The sequence below is a fragment of the Tachyglossus aculeatus genome, chromosome 21, assembly GCF_015852505.1.
Source record: "Tachyglossus aculeatus isolate mTacAcu1 chromosome 21, mTacAcu1.pri, whole genome shotgun sequence".
Classification (NCBI taxonomy): domain Eukaryota; kingdom Metazoa; phylum Chordata; class Mammalia; order Monotremata; family Tachyglossidae; genus Tachyglossus; species Tachyglossus aculeatus.
This window is the reverse complement of record NC_052086.1, coordinates 68,623,749-68,643,374: the sequence shown is the minus strand read 5'-3', so window position 1 is coordinate 68,643,374 and position 19,626 is coordinate 68,623,749. Positions and strand designations below refer to the sequence as shown.

Genomic DNA, 19,626 nt, shown 5'->3' with positions numbered 1-19,626 from the left:
ACTTAAAATTCGCAAATCGACCTGCTCCAGGACAAATTTCCTGCAAGGTAAAGGAAACCAAAGTAGTTTTTGCTTGGTAGCAGCTAGTTTATAACAACTCCGGAAAGAGAATGAAAATGAATGAAGAACAATCACTTATTTTTCTTGCCCTGATGTGTCCTTCCCAAAAGGCTACTCCTATTTTAGGCTTGGCTTGTTACCACTTTCTTTTTCAAGACAGTCATTCCATTTTTGAAATTCTCGGGATGCAGCTTTGTTCGAAGAAAGTTTCTTGGGAGTTTACCAGAATGATTTGGAATGGTTACTTTGAAATTGTTATTTGGATATATTGACAAATGTAAAAACAGTAGATATCAACATACGAGTGCTTTAATTTGATGTTTTAAGCAGCAGTTAGTTTACCCAAGGTGGGGGAAAAATGTTTTAAGGGGAAGAAGAGGATTCTAACCGCAGGTCAAACATACCATCTGGTGTTTTCGTAGGATCTGTTTTCAAAAGTGCTTTGTTCTGAATGTTTCCAGATGACTAATATGGATAAGGCTGAGGTCAGCTTGAGGGATGGGGAGGACTTTTTATTCTGTCATTAAAAATTCTATCTGGTCCACTAATATTTTAAAACGGTGTCAATATATTTAGCCATAGGGGTTTTTCTTCTTTTGTAAAATGATGATTGATTAGTGGATTACTTGGGGTACTCTGAGGATTGACTGCAGTCAATTTCCAAGATAGCTTGAATTGTGTTATTGTGACAGAAAGTCAATAAATGTGATTTTCTTTTTTAAAAAAAATAAGGGTTTGTGGCTCATTCCAAATGTGCATTCCCTTTTTTTGTACCACCCACACCCCCCAGACTAATGTATGAAAATAAAATTTGTAGAACATGTAGCTAAATTCTTCCTCGGCAGTTTTCGGTCCCAAGAAGGACAGTCAAAAGAGCTGTCAAATAGTCTGGGCAAGAGTGTTTCATGCAAAGGTTAACGAACTTACAAAGCAAGAAGAGAAAATGAAGTGGGAGTATTAAAATTCAAAAAGTTGCATTTGGTGAGGGTGGGCAGGATATTGGGATGAAGAAACAAAACCAACAGGCTCTGGTGTTTATTGAACTTAACTCGCCCTGTCATGAGATATATTAGCAAGGCTCCAGCTGTGAAGAGGTAGAGGAAATAGGGAATCAACTTTTCAACTTTTGGAAAGTAGGCTAGATTCTCATTTGTCTGTGTTAGCTTTTCTGAAGGCAAGTGGAAGAACTCTTGAAATCCCTTCCAGCCATATAGTTCTGAATAGGAAGACACCCATTAAGTGTCCTCTACTGCTTATAGTACCTCTAGTTTCATTTCATTCATTTCATTTAATCGTATTTATAGTACCTCTGGTTAGGGGTTCTTTCTTGCAGTGGCAATTCCTGCCTCAAAAGCCTGGTAATGTGGGATTAGGACAGCAGTTTTCTCCTATCCCTTGCATGTCTTGGGTTCCAGGAGGCGAAGGTCTCCAGCTTGGAGACTGAGGCTTGAGCCCAAGCAGGAAGGCAGGAGAGAAGAGCCAGAAACCACCCCTTTCCACCCTACCCGTTCCCATCAATGTCAGTGTGGTTCTCAGCTGTCTTTTAGACTGTGAGCCCACTGTTGGGTAGGGACTGTCTCTATATGTTGCCAACTTGTACTTCCCAAGCGCTTAGTACAGTGCTCTGCACACAGTAAGCGCTCAATAAATACAATTGATTGATTGAAACCTCCACTCCCGGGATGGGGTTGGAACCAAACGCAACTAAAAGTGCGTGGGTATTCAGCCGAGATTCTGCAGTTTCATCTTGCCGCCTCAAGCCACTGAGCCTGCTTCTCAGTAATTAGTCACTCAAGGGTATTTACTGAGCACTTCGCCTGTTAGCAATTAAGATTCATTTCAGACCGTTCATGCTATGTAAGCGAATTGTATTTGGGGAAGAGAGTGGAGGAAGGGTTCCTGGCTCCATAGGGAATAGAGGGGCGGGTGGTCTGAGGACAGGAAGGATATTTGGGGTCGGTGGTTCTGCCTAGAAAGGTACTCCACGCCCTGCCTGCGTGGACTTCTGCCCCTTCCCCAGTCTGTCCCCAGCCCTTTCCTTGACACCCAGTAGTATTTAGTAAGTGCCCACCATGTGCCAAGCACTGAACTAGATACTGGGAAAGAATAACCAGGGTTAAACATGGTCCTTGGCCCTCAACAGGCTCACAGTCGAAGTATAAAGAAGGAGATGGAACTGGTGATGGACACGTAAAGAAAGATAAAACAGTAAAAACACAAAAATGACACAGACCAAGACAGGGATAAAATGAAAAAAAAAGCAGCAGGGTATGGTGGCGGAAAGAAGCAGCATTTTGGGGAGGATGTTGGTAGGGCATGATCATCTGACAACACGAGCAGGTTTGGAAACAGAAGATTGCAGCACAAGAAGAGTGGTTAGAGTGCCTGTGGCATTGCATTATAATAGCCCGAGTTTTCCATAGCATGCAAATTTTGCAAGAATGTACCCCCTCATTTTAAGGGAATTGGGTGTAGGTATCCTATCCTGACTGGATCACTGCATCAGCCTCCTCTCCGATCTCCCATCCTCGTGTCTCTCCCCACTTCAATCCATGCTTCACGCCGCTGCCTGGATCGTCTTTGTCCAGAAACGCTCTGGGCATGTTACTCCCCTCCTCAAAAATCTCCAGTGGCTACCAATCAACCTATGCATCAGGCAAAAACTCCTCACCCTCGGCTTCAAGGCTGTCCATCACCTCGCCCCCTCCTACCTCACCTCCCTTCTCTCCTTCTCCAGCCCAGCCCGCCCCCTCCGCTCCTCTGCCGCTAATCTCCTCACTGTTCCTCGTTGTCTCCTGTCCCGCTGTCGACCCCCGGCCCATGTCGTCCCCCTGGCCTGGAATGCCCTCCTCCGCACATCCGGCAAGCTAGCTCTCTTCCTCCCTTCAAAGCCCTACTGAGCGCTCACCTCCTCCAGGAGGCCTTCCCACGCTGAGCCCCCTCCTTCCTCTCCTCCTCCTCCCCATCCCCCCTGCCTTACCTCCTTCCCCTCCCCACAGCATCTGTATATATGTTTGTACGTATTTAGTACTCTATTTGTACATATTTATTCTATTTATTTTATTTTGTTAATATGTTTTGTTGTCTGTTTCCCCCTTCTAGACTGTGAGCCCGCTGTTGGGTAAGGACCATCTCTATATGTTACCAACTTGTACTTCCCAAGCACTTAGTACAGTGCTCTGTGCACAGTAAGCGCTCAATAAATATGATTGAATGAATGAATGAGGGGGCAGGCCTCAGCACCAGTCCCTAGGTACATTCATTCAATTGTACTTACTGAGCGCTTACTGTGTGCAGAGCACTGCACTAAGCGCTTAGCACCGTACTAACTGCTGCAGTTTTTCTGACTGTCAAAAAGGCCCTTCATGGGATGGGGCTGCCTTTTTTGTATTTCCCCTTGGCCTTTTCAACTCCTTGGTGTTTTGCTATTCCCTTTTTTGTTTCTCTTTTCTTTCTTGAATTTCTCTCTCCTGCCTCTTTTCCCTTTTTCTCATGTTTCCTATTTTTTTTATCCTTTTTTTAAAGTTATTTTCTTTTTCATTCGGTCGTCCTCTTTTCTCCCCACTCCACCACGAAGTCTCTTTCTCTTTTCACTTGTTCTCAAAGTTCAGGTGGAGGTGGGAAGAGGCTTAAGGCCTAGGCCCTTTACAACAGCCAATAGTAGCAGCAGTAACAGGATTTAATCTCTAGACTGTAAGCTCCTTCAACAGTTAATCTATCGATTGAATTTATTGAGTGCTTACCTTGTGCAGAGCGCTGTACTAAGCATTTGGGAGAATACAATGTAACAGAGTGGGTAGATATATTCCCTGCTCACAACGGGTTTACCGGTCTAGAGGGAGGAACAATCTTTAGTATAAATGATGGCATTTTATTAAGCGCTTACTATGTGCAAAGCACTGTTCTAAGCACTGGGGAGGTTACAAGGCTGATCAGGTTGTCCCACAGGGGGCTCACAGTCAATCCCCATTTTACAGATGAGGTAACTGAGGCACAGAGAAGTTAAGTGACTTGCCCAAAGTCACACAGCTGACAATTGGCAGAGCCGGGATTTGAACCCATGACCACTGACTCCAAAGCCCGTGCTCTTTCCACTGAGCCACACTGCTTCTCTATGTTACGGTTATGTACATAAGTACTGTGGGGCCGAGGGAGGAGCGAATAAAGGATGCAAATCCAAGTGCAAGGGTGACGCAGAAGGGAGTGGGTGAAAAGGAAATGAGGGCTTAGTTGGGGAAGGCCTTGAATTCTGCCAAGTGCTTAGTACAGTGCTTTGTGCACAATAAGCAATGGATAAATATCGTTGACTAAGGATTTACTATTCTGAGAGCACAATCCTAATCGCTTGGGTAATTACGAGATTTTCTAACTGGCTCTCAATCTAAATGGAGACACACGCACATAGAACAATGACAGAGGAAAACAAAATAACAAACTACGCAACACTCTCCTTCTCCAGGTACTCTTTCGATTCCAAACTACTGCTGCCTCCGTAACGTTCAGTCTGATCTGAAGATTTCTGACTTTTGTTGTCCCTGGTTAAGCGTAGAGCCTCTCACCTCGGGTTGCGATGACCTGAAGTTAGGGCAAATGGCACCAGGAACCTTGCCTGCTCTTCTTGGGTTCTCTTTTTCCTCCCCGTCCCTCAATTCTGGGGATGAACGCATAACTGGGCAGTGCCAAGGAAGGAAGATGACTTGGAAAGAAGGGTGCAGTCCACTATTACCCCCTTCGTCTTCCAGGGAATAAAGTCCTATTTGATAAAAGTTTTATCCACTTTTGGGGGAGAAGCTCAAGTCTTTTTTTTCCATTATGACATAAGAGCTGTTTGAAGAGTAAAACTGTGAAGCGATTTGCAGACGTTTGCTAGGTATTATAATACTATTAAAGATCAGTATGTTTGTTTTCTCCCAACTTTGTATCAGTGGGTAGCTACTAACTATATTCTGTCATCTCTGCAGGCTCCTTTTCACAGAGCCCTTTAGTTCTGCAAGGAGCTCCAAAAGGACACTTGTCATATCTAAGCATTACTCCTTTAAATGGTGATTTTGTTTTTTCCTCCTGCTGTTCTCATTTAAATGTTTTAATGGAATGTATTGGAATCACTCAGTTATATAGTGACTGCCTTCTTTCCTTCCAGTACAGGAAACAGGAAACATTAAGGAGGGTGGAAACACCTTTCCTCCTCAAATCTGACAGACAGTTACTCTCCCCATCTTCAAAGCCTTATTGAGGGCACATCTCCTCCAATAGGCCTTCCCTGAATTAGCCCCCCTTTCCTCTTCTCCCACGCCCTTCTGCATCCCCCTGACTTGCTCCCTTTGTTCATCCCCCCTCCCAGCCCCACAGCACTTTTGTACACATCTGTAATTTATTTATATTAATGTCTGTCTCCCCCCCTCTAGGCTGTTAGTTCATTGTGGACCGGGAATGGGTTGTTTATAGTTGTAGTATACTCTCCCAAGTGCTTAGAACAGTGCTCTGCACACAGTAAGCGCTCAGTAAGTGCCACTGAATGAATTGGATGAATTCAGATGGTTAAAGATATTTGAAATTCCAAACTTTCTCCAGAACTGAAATGAATGGCCTAGAGGAAAAGTTAACTTGGGGAAAAAACAAAGCTCAGTGTGTTTGTATGGATGCTTATAATTTTTTTTTTAAATAGGCATTCAAGATATAGAAATTACAAAGCTGAATTTGAATCATGCAGGCTAGAGACTGTGCCACTGGACTTTGGGGATTATCATCCGTTGAAACCCATTACGGTAAGTTTCCTCATTTGCCCTGTTAAAGGACATTCCCATGGAATGAAACATTCCAGGACTGGTTGCTACTTTCCTCTGTTTTTTCCTGTTTGTCAGAGGCAGCTGGGCTTGCCTATTGGAATGTTCACCACATGACATCCTGTTAGCACCTAGGCCCTTTGACTTTTATTTAACTTTAACTCCAGAACTGTTACTGTACCTTCAATTGAACGGGCTGATGAAATTCAATTTAATGTCTTGATCACGTCCTCTAAAGAGAAGCAGCATAGCCTGGAGGATAGAGCATGGGCCCGGGACTCAGAAGGACCTGCATTCTGCTCCTGGTTCCACCACCTGTCTGCTTTGTGACCTTGGACAAGTGGCTTCACTTCTCTGTGCCTCAGTTACCTCAGTTATGAGGGGGCATGGACTGTTTCCAACTTGATTAGCTTATATCTACTCCAGTGCTTAGTACAGCGTCCAGCACATAGAGCTTAACAAGTACTATAAAAAAAGTGTGATGTGTCGTTAAAAATCCCTCCTTGCTTCTTAGTTTGTCCAAGTGAGAAAAAGGACTCATTAGCTACCAATAAGAACTGAATCCATCAGCCACTGTTTTCTGGAAGAACTGTCTGTCTCTGTTCTCTCTAGACTGTAAGCTTGTTGTGAACAGGGAATGTGTCTGTTATATTGTTATACTGTACTTTCCCAAGTGCTTAGTACAGTGCTCTGCACACAGTAAGTGCTCAGAACATATGATTGACTGACTGACTGACTGACTGCTCCTTGGGTGTTTGTTTTGTTTACCAGCCCTAGCGCCTCTTTAGTTTTCATGGCTAAATTTTCCCTGCAGGTCACCGAATCAAAGACAAAGAAAGTGGGGAGGAAAGGAAGTACTTCCTCAACTTCATCTTCCTCTTCCAGCTCCATGGTAGACCCCTTGAGCAGTGTCCTGGATGGCACTGACCCACTGTCTGTATTTGCAGCAACAGCGGATCCAGTGATGGCCACCGCTAGTTTGGTAAGATGATATCCATCCATCTTATTTTCCACTCATATGTGCCAAATACAGTGCTATGCATGTAGTAGGCTCCCGTTAACTACTCTTTTTTGATCATCTCAGTTGTCATTTCTTCTTGTACACTCGTGCCGCAGTAAAGACTTCGGGAAACATGGTTCACCTCCCCTTCTGGGTCTCATTGTGGGTTGTCGATTGAGGCAAAATTGGAAACCGCTTAGGCTGATATTAAGTCAGAAGAAAACTGAAGTGATGTCAGCCTGCATTGAGGAAGCCATACGCACACAAACAAAAATCTGTTTTGGCAACGCAGAGCTAAGCTGCCATAAGCCCGTAGCACAGCACTCTGCACACAGTAATTGCTCAATAAATACACTAATTGATTGGTCACAGAATTAGGTTACTTAGCACACTAATCAGTGATGTAGCAGTAGCTAAGGAAGCAGAAACCTAATCAAGAAAGTCAATCCGTCTTTTGAGAGACCGTCAAACAGAGTGGGGCAGAAGCTTGGCATTCTTAGCTACCAATAAGAACTGAATCCATCAGCCACTGTTTTCTGGAAGAACTGTCCGTCTGGTCTCTCTAGACTGTAAGTTCGTTGTGGGCAGGGAATGTGTCTGTTATATTGTTATATTGTACTTTCCCAAGTGCTTAGTACAGTGCTCTGCTCACAGTAAGTGCTCAGAACATACGATTGACTGACTGACTGACTGCTCCTACTCAAACTCAAGGTCTACACAACTATAGTGCTGTCCAACGTTCACTACGATGGTGAGGTCTGGACTCTTCATAGTTGCCTTTTCTGACTCTGAGCAGTTCCATCAGCCCTGCTTACAGGAGCAGGTGTCAGGACAGAAGCACAATGACATGTTAAAACAAAGTCAATCTCCTAGCAGTCACACCCTAACCCAGCTGTGCTGGATGGATCACATGAGGAGAGTGGTACTGTGTGGTAAGTGGAAATTGTTAAACGAACAACAGCATTTTAGGATATGGTAAAACAAAGCCTCAGAGGATACTAACATTCCAATTGAAAACTTGGAAGTCTATTGACCCAGTTAGACCATCATGGTGATTGCAGCCAAGTGGTTTTTCTTGAGTAGAAACTACATGAGCATCAAAGAGACAAGGCAGGAGAAGTAAAAAGAGCGCCAAGTAATGCAAACTTCAGACATGGCACATAGCCACAGTACCCCAGTATTCTTATTCTCGTGGTCCGTCTCAGGTTGTTTTGGGGTCCGTATTGCCAAACTCTTCTACCCCCTCTTTTTTTAGATTGTGAGCCCCTTTGGTCCAAGGGTCAGGTCTAATTCTTACCATTGTATTTTTTTTTCAGCACTTAGTACAATGGTTTGCCTATCATAGACCCTTAATAACTCCTATGATTGTTAACTACTACTACTAAGACAGCACATCAAGGAAAAGCCTTTGTATGTACTCATTGTGTTTGGGTCTCTGGGTCCTGCATTGGCCTATTCAGTAAATCACTCTCCCTTGGGTGAATATTGCCTTCAGGGGCGTTTTCTTATTAAAGTACAGCGAACAACCCTAAATGTCGATCAGTCAAATTATCTACTGGGCACTTACCGTATGCAGAACACTGTGCAATCTGCTTAGGTGAGTACAATAGAGTTAGAAGACATGATCTCCGTTCCCCTAGTAGTAATACTATTCAGCGCTTACTGTGAACAGAGCAGTGTCGTAAATGCTGGGAAAAGTACACAAAGGTGGGAATTAGATATGGTTCCCGACACTCTCTGGGTGCCCACAGTCTCAAAAATAAGTTTACAGTTTGAGGGAGGCACTCGAAAGTATTTATGGAAAGAAGAGGAGAAAATTCAAATAGACAGGTAGGAGGATAAGCTCTTAAATATTAGGGTATGTAAATCGATAGATGCAGAAGTGCTACGGGTATATATGAGTGTAATCATCACAATAGTACTGAGATGGTAGAAGGGGGATGTGAAAATTAATTGGTTTCCTGAAGGAGATGTGATTTCAGGAAGGTTTTGAAGATGGGAAGAGCAGTTGCCTGGTAGATTTGAAGGGAGAGGGGAGTACCAGGCAAGAGAAAGGATGCGAGCGAGGGTTTGAGAACAGGGGAAGCGAGAGTGAAGGCACAAGGAGTAGGAAAACTGAAGAGTACGAGCTGGGGTGTTGTGAGAGAAGAGGGTAGATAAGTAAGGTAGAGAGCTGGTGGGAGTGTCTTGAAGCCAGTGGTCAGGAGTCTTTGCTTGAAGCAGAGGGGAATCAGCAACCAGTGATGGTTTTTGAGGAATTGGGGCTGTGGCAGGGACATGTGTTCAAGTGACACTTTAGAAAAAGGATCCAGGGAGTAGAATGAAGTGTTGAGTGAGAGGAGAGAGACTGGAGGCAAGTAAAACAAGTCGCCAGAGCCCTAGCCCTCCTCCTGGAGCTCCTGCCGTCCACTGAAGTGGCACAATCGGGGGGCGAGTTGGGGGGTGGTTTGGGTCGCTTCTGTGCATCCCCAGGACTGGCCCTGGCATTTCCCATCCCGACTCATGCAGTTGTACCCGAGATGTGGGATTCCGGGTGATTATTGAATTAGCAGGAACTTGCTGATTGGTAAAATCGTTTCTGGGTTCTGTTGTATGGAATCCTTTGGATATTGTGGATTAATTTTGAACTCTGTTACCAAATACCTGTAGTTTACAGGTCTCTTACTTTTCTCTGTAAATTTTTGAATGTTGTTTCTTCTCCCCGCCCCCATCCAATAGGACAGTTCAAGGAAGAAACGGGACAGAGATGATCATTCAACTGTGGGAGTTGATTTTGAACCATGGTCAAGCAAAAGGGGTGAAATTCTTGCTAGGTACACAACAACGGAAAAGCTCTCTATTGTAAGTAACCTTGAATTGTCATACCAGTGTGCATCCTTTAGATTCAGTCATACTGTTATCTTACTCCTTTTTCACGTCATGTAGTATTTAGTGCTAGAAATGGGGATAAAACCTAGTAGTCTAATTTTCTAGACTTTTAGAAAATTGAAGGGTAAAATAATAGCAGTTTATGGCACAGGAAAAATTGATGGCTGGATGGCTGGAATTCTGCTCCTTGGCTTATATTGAACTCTGAATTTAGAAGTAATTTAAGATTCTTGTAGTTATGGCTCCATCTGCCTTATTCCCCAAGTTAATCTATTAGAACCACATTTTCTTAGAGCCAGTTTGATAATCAGTTTGGGGAAAATTTCACTGTGGTTATTAATTGCATTTTATTTTTTTGCAGAATCTGTTTATGGGATCAGAAAAAGGTAAGTTGATTATTTCTTGAGGATCTTGTGTATGGTATATGGGACAGTTTAGTAGTGTCAGGGTTTTTCTCTACAGATTTGCACTCTAGAGAAGCAGCATAGCCTAGCGGAAAAAGAACGGGCCTGGGAGTTAGAAGGCCTCGGTTCTAATCCCGGCTCTGCCGCTTAACTGCTGTGTAACCTTGGGCAAGTCACTTAACTTCTTTGTGCCTCAGTTGCCTCATCTGCAAAATGGGGATTCAGCGCTTGTTCTCCCTCCTATTGTGTGCCCCATCTGGGACCCAATTATTTTGTATTTACTCCAGTTCTTAGTTCTGTGCTTGGCACATCGCAAGCAGTTATTAGTATTATTGTTATTATTTCAACCCATTCTTCTTCAGTTCAGAGTTTGGATATAGGTTAAGGGGCATCTCACTTTTCTATTCGAGTGCAATCTGAATTAGATCTATACATGTCCCAAGGTGTCCTCCCACTGCGGGGACCGGAGAGAGGGAAGTCTTTCCATAGTTCTTCAGCAACCAGCTTTGGTTCACTGAAGGAGTCATGTGGAAGAAAACTGTGCTGTCAGAGTCTGAAGAAGCCAAGTTTGGTCTTATTTGACTGAAGCATAGGCTAAGAAGTTTCTTCCCCAGATCCCAAGTAAAGTAATTCAGTGTCTTGTTTCAGATGTTAGAACTAGAATTTGCTGACTGAGTTTTTGAGAATAATTTCCTGAAACCAACTCTTTATGAGCCAAAGTGAGAGAATTAAAGTGCCCCTTAAAGTGTAAGAGCAATGCAACTCCATATTGTGTAAGTAATAATAATAATAATAATAGCATTTATTAAGCACTTACTAGTGCAAAGCACTGTTCTAAGCTCTGGGGAGGTTACAAGGTGATTAGGTTGTCCCACGGGGGGCTCACAGTCTTCATCCCCATTTTACAGATGAGGAGCTGAGGCCCAGAGAAGTTAAGTGACTTGACCAAAATCGCACAGCTGACAAGTGGCGGAGCTGGGATTTGAACCCATGACCTCTGACTCCAAAGCCCATGCTCTTTCCACTGAGCCACGCTGCTTCTCCACAAGTACCCTGAGTGGGACAATTCAGTAATCTGTAATTAATGAAGCAGACATTGGTTTTGGTATCATTTCAAACATATTTTTCCGTAAGTGGAAGAGTAAAAGGTTTGCAATTATGGTGAAGATTGTTCTGTATGAGGCTACAGTCCTGTGCTGGCAGTGGTACTTGGCCACTAACTTTTCCAAAGGTTAATAATAATAATAATAATAATTAGTATTATCAATAATAATAATAGTAATAGTGGTCTTTGTTAAACCCATACTATGTGTCAAGAACTGTTCTAAGTGTTGGGGAAGAACACAAGATCAGGTCAGAGTCATTCATTCACTTGTATTTCATTCATTCAGTGGTATTTATTGAGCGCTTACTGTGTGCAGAACACTGTACTAAGCACTTGAATTTATTGAGCGCTTACTGTGTGCAGAGCACTGTACTAAGTGCATGGAAATTACAGTTTGGCAACAGATAGAGATAATCCCTAGCCAACAACAGGCTCTCTTGTCCCACACAGGGCTCACAGTCTGAGTAGGTGGGAGAGCAGCTATTGAAAACCCATTTTACAGATGAGGTGACTGAGGCAAAGAGAAGTGAAGTGACTTGCCCAAGGTCACCCAGCAGACATCTGGCAGGCGGAGCAGGGATTAGAGCCCAGGTCCCCTGACTCTGAGGCCCATGCTCTTGATACTAGACCACACTACTCCTTTACAATAACACTGTGATGTTCAGTTATGCCACTTTATTTTGTTTATAATGAAGCATTGGAGACACTTCTTTGAGAGGGCCTGCTTTGAGCTAAAAAGAAATCTCACTTACACCTGCAATTTACTGTACCTAGGTAAAACAACATCCTCTGCATCTGCAGTGTCCGAGAAGGTGAGGACTCGCCTGGAGGAACTGGATGACCTTGAAGAGGTGAGTAACCGATGTACCCAGATATGTCAGCACCTTTGGGGTGAGAAAATGGAGCTGAAGCCCCACTTCCAAAACAGTTGCTCCACTATCTGTCTCCTATCACTTAAGCAAGTCACTTAACTTCTCTGTGCCTCAGTAACTCACCTGTAAAATGGGGATCGAGACTGTGAGCCCCATGTGGGATAGGGACTGTGTCCAACTCAGTTTGTTTGTATCCACCCCAGTGCTTAGTACAGTGCCTGGCATATAGTAAATGTTTAACAAATATATTATTTGTATATATATTTTATATATGCATATATTTAATATATTTGTTAAATGTTTATATATAAATAAACAAATATATTAACAAATAACAAATTATTAATTTAGATTGAGTTATCATGGTTCTGGCACTGAACCATTTAGGATTACTCTGGGGGTTTAAATTGCACATCTGTGTCTTTAAATTCCATTAACTCCACAATTCTCTTTTTGACGCACTAAAGGTAGATGGAACGTGTTTTTAAAAAGTCCAAAATATCCTCATAATAATAATGATAATGGTATTTGTTAAGCGCTTTCTATGGGCCAAGCACTGCAGTAAGTGCTAGGGTGGATACAGCAGATGGGTTAGGACACAGTCCCTGTCCCACATGGGGCGCACAGCCTCGTCCCCGTTTTCCAGCGAGGCACCGAGAAGTTAAGTGACTTGCCCAAGGTCACCCAGCAGACATGGCATTAGAAGCCGTGATCTTCTGACCCTCAGGCCTGTGCTCTGTCCACTGTGCCATGCTGCTTCTCATAGGATGGGTACATAATTCAGAATTTTTGCATTTTTACTTTTCCAATTGCTTCTTAGAGTGCTTTTAAATATTACTAAACTGATTGGGTCTTTCGCTGTGCAATGTTTTCATTTATGAATTGTGTGTTTGCTTGGCACCATACCAAGTGTTCAGTCCCGTTACAGCTCACAGTTTGTCCGAATAACAAAGAACATAGACTTGCACAGCCAAGGAGAGGAGAAGTAAAAGATTTGCGGAACTTACTCAGGAATTGTTGATGAGGTATGACAGCTGAGTCTGTGGTCGTTTTCAGTGGATTCATCTATCAAAGGCAGCCAGTCAGTTTTCATTCAGTAGATGTTTGCGTGCTTATAGGGTACCCAGACCTAAGTAAATCATCCTTACCCCATGAATTAGTTAACAACCTGGCCTTACAACACTTTGCATTACTCTCATCAGTAATCTGATGAAAAGCAGCATGGCCTAGTAGCTAGAGCTGAACGTGGGAGTCATAAGGACCTGGTTTCTTACCCCAGATCCATCACTTGTGTGCTGGGTGACCTTGGGCAAGTCACTTAACTTTTCTGTACCTCTGTTCCCTTATCTGTGAGTCTTTGTGTGACAGGGACTATGCCCAACTGATTTGCTTGTATCTACCCCAGCACTCAGAATAATGCCTGGCACATAGTAACTGCTTAACAAATGCCACAATTTTTATTATTATTAAGATAATAAGTGCCCCATAAATGCTTATCATTAAATATGTCAGCTGATGGAAAATGACCCATGTTAACTCCCTCCTTGCGCTATCACTTTGACAAACAATACTTTCATTTCAGACTCCCTTTTTAGATACAAAATCTCAATTTTTTAATGACATACTTGTTAAGCTTGAGGTTCGAGGAATATTACCAGAGAGTTATCGTTTTCTAAAAATTTAGATTCATCTTCACTGTTTTTTCAGGAATGCGTGTTGGTGATAACATCATTCTAGTCTATCTTTAGCATGCCGTATTCAACTCTGACTGAAACATTTTGTTATTGGATACTCCTTTCATACTTTTGGTGTTCTAATTGTATATTTCGTGTCTATGTGTGTGGTCTATTTGATGAGGGATCTATCTGTTGTCTTATGGGCTGTGAGGCATGTCTACTTTGCTTGATTTGTTTATAGCTCACTCCATGTATTTGATATCTATATGCTTCTTCATATGTTCATTTAGAGTGTGTTTTTGAATCACTCAGTGTAATTTACCGAGCATTTGCTGTGTGCAGAGCACTGACTGAACAAAGTGCTTGGGAAAGCACATTACAACAGAGTTGGTAGACATTATCTCTGCCCTATAAGAGCTTGCAATCTAGTGGGGAAGATAAATATTAAAACAGGTGGGGAAGCAACAGGGTATAAGGTGAGTAACAGAGTGCTTAGGGTTTTGGACTCAAGTGGGTAGGCAAAGCAGGAGGGAGGGAGAACAACGTGGGGAGATGAAACTGCAGACGTGTTGCTCCACTGGTCTTTGCGATTCCGTCATTTTCTCTTCCTCACCACCAACAAATGGTATGTCACTGAGAGCAAAACAGCGAAGTTGAAAAGTTCTCTTCTTCATGGGCTTTTATCGAAAACAATCCATGCTGCTTCCTCCTGATTCTGTTGACATATGTGGAATGACGAAGGTATAACTTTCCTCTCTTCAGTTTCTTCATTTACACGATTGGTCTTGGAGCGATTCTTCTCTAATCCAATTTCTGGCAACTATATTTGCAATTGTTAAAATTTTCTCTCAAATTCTGCTGCAGACTGCAAATATAATGAAAAGGAGGTGTCAGTCATTGACTTTAGATTCCCCCGTCAATTTGTTGAGTAGCATCTCCAGGATGTCCCTAAACAGGTTTGGTAGGATTGCTTTACCCCTTTGAGAGAAGTGTCACAGAAGGTATATTTGATTACACGATAAAACATGGCCACATATGTGAGGAGGGCAGGTGGAAATTGAGAGCTGGACTCTTCCCCGGTAACAAACATTCTTCCTTTAGATTGACTGACCGAGCAATTTTCTTTGGTAAAATTTTCCTATGTTTTCCTCCTAGGGGTCCCAAAAGGAGCTGTTAAATTTGACCCAGCAAGATTACATGAACCGAATTGAAGAACTCAATCAGTCTTTGAAGGATGCTTGGGCCTCAGACCAAAAGGTCAAAGCCCTAAAAATAGTCATTCAGGTCAGTTCCTTGGAATTCTTTTGTAAGTTTTTATAAAATTGGTGTGTAGCAACCCCTGAAATGAGCAGCCGACTCACTAGGTCAGGTGGGACTTTAAAGTCAGCTCGTCTCTCCCCTTATCCACCTCCTCCCTCCCCACCCAAGAAGATGTCACCTTATGGCCAAGAGACTCTATTGATGAATAACTTATTTCTTAGGTGTAGATTGGGCTCTTGGGAAAATTAACACTCGGATGGCCAGAGGTCCATTTAACAGATAACTGCACCGAGGCAGAAGGAGGCAATGGTAAACCACTTTCGTATTTTCAAGAAGAAAATCTACGAGTACACTACCTGCACAATTGCAGAGGGAAGTAGGGCATTTGGGGAGAGATATGTCCATGGTATCGCTATGGATCAGACACAACTCGACAGCATAAGGCAACAACAACAACAAGTGGTGTCAGTGTTAATGCATTCCCCAGAATGCCTAATTTGTGTTCAGATGGATGGACATATACCAGAGGAGTGGCTTGGTCCATTGCTAAACATTTTTTCAAATGAAACAATAGCTATGAGAACGGTTAATTCAGCATCAGGTTAGCACATATTTTTAAGGTAAATTTAAACACCGCCTTCTCCATCCCATGGAACTGACAGTGAAGCGCTGGGGAGGTTACAGGGTGATCAGGTTGTCCCACGTGGGGCTCACAGTCTTAATCCCCATTTTACAGATGAGGTCACTGAGGCACGGAGAAGTTAAGTGACTTGCCCAAAGTCACATAGCTAAGTGGCGGGGTCGGGATTTGAACCCATGACCATGCTTCTGTCTGCCCTGCTCCACTGGAGCACATCTTGCTCCTGGTGACGGTAGTTCGGGCTTCTAGGAGAAGCTGCCTCATCCCGCGGAGGCCTAAGCTCCTTAGCTACATTCTTAAGCACCCAGGGTGGCTGCTCTGCTCCGAGTAGATTTTAGATAATGATGATGATAGTCAAGAAGGTCCAGCTCTGATGGCTTTGAGACTCCTCATTTTCTTTCAGAAAAACAGCATGGTTCAGTGGATAGAGCACCGGTTTGGGGGTCAGAAAGATCTGGGTTCTAATCCAAGCTCTGCCACATCAATCAATCAATCAATCGTATTTATTGAGCGCTTACTGTGTGCAGAGCACTGTACTAAGCACTTGGGAAGTACAAGTCGGCAACACATAGAGACAGTCCCTACCCAACAGCGGGCTCACGGTCTAGAAGGGGGAGACAGAGAATAAAACCAAACACACTAACAAAATAAAATAAATAGAATAGATATGTACAAGTAAGATAAATAAATAGAGTAATAAATATGCTGTGTGACCTTAGGCACATCAATTCACTTCTCTGCACCTCAGTTCCTTCCTCTGTAAAATGAGATTTAGAGTGTCAGCCCCATGTGGGGCGGGGACTTTGTGTCCAACCTGATTAAGTTGTATCAATCAATGCTAGCACTTAGAACAGTGCTTGGCACATTGTAAGCACTTGGGGAGCCAGAGGTTGTGGGTTCTAATCCGGGCTCCAGTACTTGTCAGCTGTGTGACCTTGGGCAAGTCACTTAACTTCTCTGGGCCTAAATTCCCTAATCTGTAAAATGGGGATGAAGACTGTGAGCCCCACATGGGACAACCTGATTACCTTGTATCTATCCCAGCACCTAGAACAGTGCTTTGCACATAGTAAGCGCTTAACAAATGCTATATAAAAAAACAAGAACTGTAATTATTATTATTAATATTAACAACAATATATTAATAATAACAATAATATTACAATTACTAACACTGATAATAATAAAAAACCTATCCAAATAGTGATAACTCTTGTCTGAGCAACGCTTTAGACCAGGCCAACTGCAGAGAGCACCGCAGATGCCACATCTCTAAAAACTGTGAACTTGGTGTAATGTAAACAAGCACTAGGAAAGGTTTCAGAGAGTCAGGATTATTTTTTCAGCGTTGAGGGCTCTTCGGAAAGTTGTTTAAATGGGATCATTTTTAATGGTAACTATAAAAATGAAACTCAAAAATTAACCGGAAATGAGGATCTGACTATGCCCTTATAACTGGTAATTTTGAGTGATTTCATTGCCTGTTTTAGGATAGCACTCTTGTGTTAATGGTATTAAAAATTTCCGTGGAACAGTCCTGTGACCTGAAAGAGTGCTTATCAAATGACAGGGACAACCATATGACTTTTAAAGCCATTTTGCTGAGGAGGAAGACTTAAATGAATATGACATTTTAGGTTCTGGACCACTCAAAACCAACTTGCAAACACTTAAAAAATATAAATTTCACTACTCTGCGTACACACATTCACTGGAAATTCACATGCCCAGTATAGAGTTGAAAACCATTTTCCATTTTCTCTTAAAACTTCTATTTTATCTCTGTGTGACCATTACTAAGAGGCAGTTATTAGAATTAGTGCTATAGAAATGCTAGTTGTTAGATTTCTTATCCTTCTAGCTGTTGAGTCCATAAGAAGGAAATAGCTCCAGGGGAAAATAAGCTGTCTGCTAAATTGAAAAGATAGATTGAAGGGCTTTTTGTAACAGTGCTCACTGGTGTTTTCTGTAATTCTCTTTTATGCTGATGACCGCATCCTGTTAGGAAATACTACGAGGACAGAGACAGGGAGAAAGGACTTAAACTCACTCCATCTCCCTAAAATGAAATGTACAGTTCATGCAGTGAATACTGAACTGTCCTTTAAGACCTAGATAAAGTTATGTATTGGTAGCTTTTTCTCTATTTGATGGGCGTGTTCACACAAAGGTTTAATACTTTATTCTTAGCACTTTTCACTGAACGGGAGTTTATTCAAGAGATGAGTCTCCATCAGAGCTGAGGCCAGAACCAAATTCTAGCTTAAGGACCATTTTCTTCTAGATGTTTTCCCGACTTATCCCACTCCCTGGCATCTCCCAGTACTTTCCCTGGCCCACTACTCCCCTTTCAAACTCTTTAAATCATTCCATCTATTTCTACATGTTTGTATGTTTTTCTTCCCCATTAGATGATAAGGTCCATATTTGTTTTCTAGCATGTATCCCTAGGACCTCTGAAAATACTCAGGTTGGCCCATCATCATCATCATCATCATCATCAATCGTATTTATTGAGCGCTTACTATGTGCAGAGCACTGTACTAAGTGCTTGGGAAGTATAAATTGGCAACACATAGAGACAGTCCCTACCCAACAGTGGGCTCACAGTCTAAAAGGGGGAGACAGAGAACAAAACCAAACATACTAACAAAATAAAATAAATAGAATAGCTATGTACAAGTAAAATAAATAAATAAATAAATAAATAGAGTAATAAATATGTACAAACATATATACATATATACAGGCCCATCACGGTAGCGCCTCTCTTTTTTTTTTTTTTCCAATGGCATTTGTTACGGGCTTGCTATGTGCCAGGCACTGTACTAAGTGCTGGGTAGATAATCAGATTGGACACAGTCCCTGTCCCACATGGGGCTCACAGTCTCAATCCCCATTTTACAGATGAGGTAACCGAGGTCCGGAGAAGTGAAGAGACTTGCCCGAGGTCACACAGCAGATAAGTGGCATAGCTGGGATTGGAACTCAGGTCATTCTGACCTCTCCTTGGTCTTTGAGTGTAAAGTGCTAAAATCCTCTCTCGGAGACCTTCTGAATTAGAAGATTACAAACCTTCAGTTGAAAATTCCAGTGCCTTCAGGGTGTAACTGCAAATAGATGTAGAATCCTTTTATTTTGAGAAACCAGTGTCATGCACAGAAGGATTCTGAAAGTAATAGTTTCAACCTGAAGAAAGGGAGATGCAATCTATTCTTATTCAACTTCCACTGTAACATTTTATTTGTAGGAACAATTTAAAATATATTGTGTATGGTTTTAAGCCGTGGGAGCTGTCTGTTGTAACAAAATGTCAGTTTAACAAATACAAACCCATGGCTTCTTGGGTGTTTGTACCCAAGGATGAGTGAGGTGGGGATAGGAAAATAGGCGTCTTTCTATTTTGTCAGTACATTCCCCTGTTAATCAGTGGTATTTATTGAGTGCTTAAAATGTGCAGAGCACTGGCTAAGCACTTGGGAAAACACCATAAAGTATAGTTGATTGACATACCGCCTGCCCTTAAGGAGCTTGCAGTCTAGTGGAGAGCACTGTACTATTCTTGGGAGAGTAAGTACAATATAGTGTGGCTCAGAGGAAAGAGCACAAGCTTGGGAGCCAGAAGTCATGGGTTCTAATCCCGGCTCCGCCACTTGTCAGCTGTGTGACTTTGGGCAAGTCACTTAACTTCTCTGGGCCTCAGTTACCTCATCCGTCAAATGGGGATTAAAACTGTGAGCCCCACGTGGGACAACCTGATCACCTTGTATCCCCCCCAGTGCGTAGAACAGTGCTTCACACATAGTAAGTGCTTAACAAATGCCATCATTATTACTATTATTATTATTATTATTACTACTACAGTAGAGCTGGTAGACAAGAACCCTGCCCTCAAGGAGCTTACAATTCTATCACCTCCTTCCCAGTGAGCACATGACAAGAGGAGGGTATATGGAAG

The 19,626-nt window shown here is 42.6% G+C and overlaps 1 protein-coding gene across 1 annotated transcript in view; it reads left to right on the top strand.

Moving 5' to 3' along the window:
• Window positions 1–19,626, top strand: part of VPS35L (VPS35 endosomal protein sorting factor like) — a 111,549-nt gene that overhangs the window by 3,712 nt on the left and 88,211 nt on the right. Inside the window, exons 2-7 of the mRNA XM_038763892.1 lie at window positions 5,726–5,825; window positions 6,658–6,825; window positions 9,562–9,684; window positions 10,073–10,097; window positions 11,995–12,071; window positions 14,924–15,052. Of these exons, the coding sequence (XP_038619820.1) occupies window positions 5,726–5,825; window positions 6,658–6,825; window positions 9,562–9,684; window positions 10,073–10,097; window positions 11,995–12,071; window positions 14,924–15,052 (622 nt within the window). The remainder of the gene's footprint in view (window positions 1–5,725; window positions 5,826–6,657; window positions 6,826–9,561; window positions 9,685–10,072; window positions 10,098–11,994; window positions 12,072–14,923; window positions 15,053–19,626) is intronic.